Source organism: Pinus tabuliformis, chromosome 7, assembly GCF_031772625.1.
Source record: "Pinus tabuliformis cultivar Carrire ecotype Pingquan chromosome 7, CPIR1, whole genome shotgun sequence".
In the NCBI taxonomy this organism is placed as follows: domain Eukaryota; kingdom Viridiplantae; phylum Streptophyta; class Pinopsida; order Pinales; family Pinaceae; genus Pinus; species Pinus tabuliformis.
In genome coordinates this window covers 149,699,951-149,703,969 of record NC_142293.1, presented here as the reverse complement: position 1 = coordinate 149,703,969, position 4,019 = coordinate 149,699,951, and the positions used below count along the sequence as shown (strand labels likewise).

Here is a 4,019-nt window from a genome sequence, read left to right as displayed (position 1 = left end):
TGGTCCAAGCAGACAGTGTAGGGACTGAACATCCCATTTACTACTTGACTCAGAATCTCAATGATACAAAAGTCAAGTAAACTCACGTTGAAAAGTTAGCTTTAGTGGTTGTTGAAGCTTTCCAAAGATTCTACCATTATATATTGCTTCAGAAAACTACGGTCATTTCAAATTGTAACCCTATGACAGACATTGTTTCACGTCAATTGCTAGGGGGAAAATACTCCAAATGGATCATCATCCTGCAGGAGTTTGACCTAGAATTCATCAAATCCAAGACAAAGAAATCCTTAGTTTTCGATGTACTGATATGCGACCTTCCTACTGGTGGTTCTAAATCCACGTTTGAAAATTCAATCCCAAATGAGTCGTTGTTTCTGATTTTTTCATCTGAACCTTGGTATGGAGACATCCTTGTATATCTCTAGACCCAGAATTTTCGGTCTAATACCTCTTGCTCCAAGTAGCGACGTATTCGATATCAAGCCAAAGATTATATAATCATTGGCGACACCCTCTATCGTCATGGTATTGATACGGTTTTCCGAAGGTGCCTCACCCATGAGGAGGCTGAGAAATTCCTTAATGAATTCCACTCGGGGGCATGTGGCGGTCATTTATCTGGTTATGCTACCGCACAGAAGATCCTACGTGTTGGTTACTTTTGGCCTACCATTTTTCGCGATTGTATTCTCGTTGTCCAAAAGTGTCATTCATGCCAAATTTTTTATCGTAAGACCCATGCTCCACCCACACCTATGCATCATGTTGTCGTTGTAGGTCCTTTTGCGAAATGGGGTATTGATTTCATGACATGTAACCCTCACTCGGTAGGGGGCATGGCTATATCATTATAGTGGTTGATTACTTTACCAAATGGGTTGAGGCAATGCCTACATTTAACAATACCAGTGAAACAACTACATATTTCTTTTTCAACCATGTCATTGCACAGTTTGGTGTTCCACAAGCCATAGTTATGGATCACGGAAAGCATTTCCAGAATCATATGATGACTGAACTGACTGCCAAGCTGGGACTTTCCCATGAAAGTTCCACTCCCTACTATCCATAGGCAAATGGACAAGTTGAGGTTATCAATAAGGTTCTTAAAAAATTCTTCAACGTATGATAGGGGTCCATAAATCGGACTAGAATTTGCTTCTTCTTTTTTCCTTGTGGACATATCGAACCTTCGTTATGACTGCTACCGAATTTACACTGTTTCAGTTGGTTTATGGTCTGGAAGTTATCCTTCCAATAGAATGTGAGATTCTATCATTGAAATTGGCTATAGAACTTCTTCCTGCCACTTTTGCAAAAGAGGAACGTCTTTTACATCTAACATGCTTAGATGAGACACGATGTGATGTCACTTTAGCTAATGAAGCTCATAAAAGATGTATCAAGGTGCAGTATGACAAGAGTGTCAAGCCTCGTGTCTTCTCAGAAGGATACCTTGTTCTGCTTTATGATCAAGAGTCTGATAAATTAGGATCAAGAAATTTTGAGCCAATGTGGCTAGGTCCATATGTCCTCAAACGTGTTCTTGCAAAAGGGCTGTATGAGCTAGTAGATTTTGATGGAGTTCCTCTGGCGCAACCTAGAAATGGATTGTACCTTAAAAACTACTATGCTTGATTTTGCGTAGTACACTGTGTACATGTTGTATATAGGTGTGTTGAGTGTGTTTGCAATGTGTCCCTTCATAATTTCCTTCAGTTTCTGTTAATCTCATTTACATTTGGTTTGCAGATGTCAACATCCTTGGAACCATTTGTTGGTTATGTTGATGGTGCTAATCGTAGTACTCAGAACCTATCTTCTACAGCATGGGCCATATTCGCTCTAGATGGCAAGTTAGTGAGTCTACAAGGTATTTGTCTCGGTCGCTCTACCAATAACATCGTTGAGTATATTGTGGTGATCGAACTAGTATCTGATGCTATTTCACATGGTATCTGTTGGATACCTATACTAATAGGTTTCATATTTCATGATTGGCCAAGGAAAGTCCAAATATGCTCTGCTTTGGTATTACAAAGATCCCATATTTCCTGGAGAACAAGAGGTGTGTAATCTGTTTCAAATATTGAAGACCTTTATTTAAATTTTGTGGATGATTCAACAGTTTAAGCTGGATCATGCCATGTTTCAATTTTGAGTTATAGAATAGAGAAAGAAGTCTGTCCAAACTGTTTAATCTTGGCAGACAAGTAGTTTAGGTAGAGAAGCAAAGGTTCCCAACAGCTTAATCTGGGACCTTGGAAGAGATAAGGGTAGAAGTAGATAGAAAAGAATAAAGAAAAAGCCAAAGAAAAGAAAAGGCAAGTGAGGGTTTGCAAGCCTAAATGCACCCTCCAATGGAGAAACAAAAAAAAAATGCTAGGAAAATAGCTGGGTAAGCAGTTGTGGTTGCAGAAAAGTTATTTTCACCATTACACATATGTCAAGAGGTGTTTTGCCAAGGCAAAAATCTGTCAATGGACAAAGTGGTTAAATCCATCAAATTACAGCAAGGAGCATAACTAACCTCCCTCTTCCCCTCTATTCCATTACTAACACTCCCTTTCTTTAGCTGAGATTTATGAAGAGAGATCATGGTTTTATGATGGTTCTTGTTCTTTTAGAAGCCACATTCCTTGTCTAAGATCTTTTCATTTTGATCTACTCTCAAAACTAAATCAATTTCAGATAAACTCAGTAAAATCCCCTTCATTTGCTCCCTGCATTCATATTAACCTCTAATTTTACTACATAGCTCCCTTATCTTACCCCTTCCCCTAATAATACTAACACTATGGTGTATAAAGCCCTAAATCTTATAAATACTCCCTCCCCTTGGCATTATAGCCATACGTTCTTCAGAAGGGACCAAAATGACCTCTGGTCACTTTGGTGAACCTGTCCCACCCCACTCCCCCTTGCTACAAACCAACTCGCTCCTCAAACTACCCTTTGCATTGAATAAACCCTTATAAAACCTCTTATGCCTTTAAATCCTTTGCGAAAGTTACCAAAGTCAAAAACCCGCCTCTGGCGCATTTCCAAAGGTTAGCGCATTATTTGTTAAATGGAAAACATTCAAAAAACCAATGAAAAACCCATAAACCCAAAGTTTCCGCCGCGCATATAACCTAAGCAAGTTGCCGCTCCGCCCACCGTCGGATCAAGTCTCTGAGATCCGACGATCCACAGCGATATCGGAGCTGCCCCTGTAGCCGTCCTTTACCGCCCGAGAAGGTGACGTTGCGTCACGTCAGGGCCTCTCCACGCGTCAGACGTTAAGGACTCTCGGAGCCGGGTCTGACAGTTCTGAGACCGTACCTAAACCGCCCCGAGAGACCGTAGCGGCTAGCCCTAACCGTAACCGCTACGGTCCTAACCGCCAACTGTTTTCCGCCAACGCATCGCCACGTCACGTTCGCTTGTACTCGCCCCTGCTATTCGTCCACCTGGCCGCTGACATGGCTGCCACCTCATCGCCCCCTTGGACCAATAGTCTACCGCCACGTCACCCGATGACGTCAGCTGACGTCACCTCACCTTGACCCGCCAATGACGTCATGCTGACGTCATCACTAAAAAGCGCCAAAATGGTAAAAAAGTCCATATTAACCCAAAAAAGCCGTGTTTTTCTCACTTTTCACTCCTGTCGCCACTGTTCTCTCTGCATGACCGTTTACGTTCAAATTTCCGCCAACCTGCTGAGTTAACCCGGGCGACCTCCTCAGCAGCAACCGTGCACGCCTGCGCAACCTCTGTTCGTCAATTAACAGGTATTTACCGTTGTTCTGCCCTCCATACGACTGTTATTGAAATTTAAGTTGCTCAGAAGGCTAAGGACACCTTACAAACTATATTTGCACCGCCCATTTCCCTCTGCACGTCCACAATTGTAACTGTGAAGTCTAAAAACACCAGCCAAGCCATAATACCTGTAATTTCACTCAAAAACAGCGTTCACTGCGTATTCCCGGCAAATTCCTTGTTGACCTCAAATCACCCGCTGAAAGAGG

General features: G+C 42.1%; 1 protein-coding gene across 1 annotated transcript; it reads left to right on the top strand.

Annotated features, from left to right (window-relative positions):
• Positions 1–1,200: 1,200 nt before the first annotated feature.
• Positions 1,201–1,641, top strand: LOC149246299 (uncharacterized). Its single transcript, XM_089440489.1, has one exon. The coding sequence runs from the start codon at positions 1,201–1,203 to the stop codon at positions 1,639–1,641; it is 441 nt and encodes a 146-aa protein (XP_089296615.1).
• Positions 1,642–4,019: the final 2,378 nt, after the last annotated feature.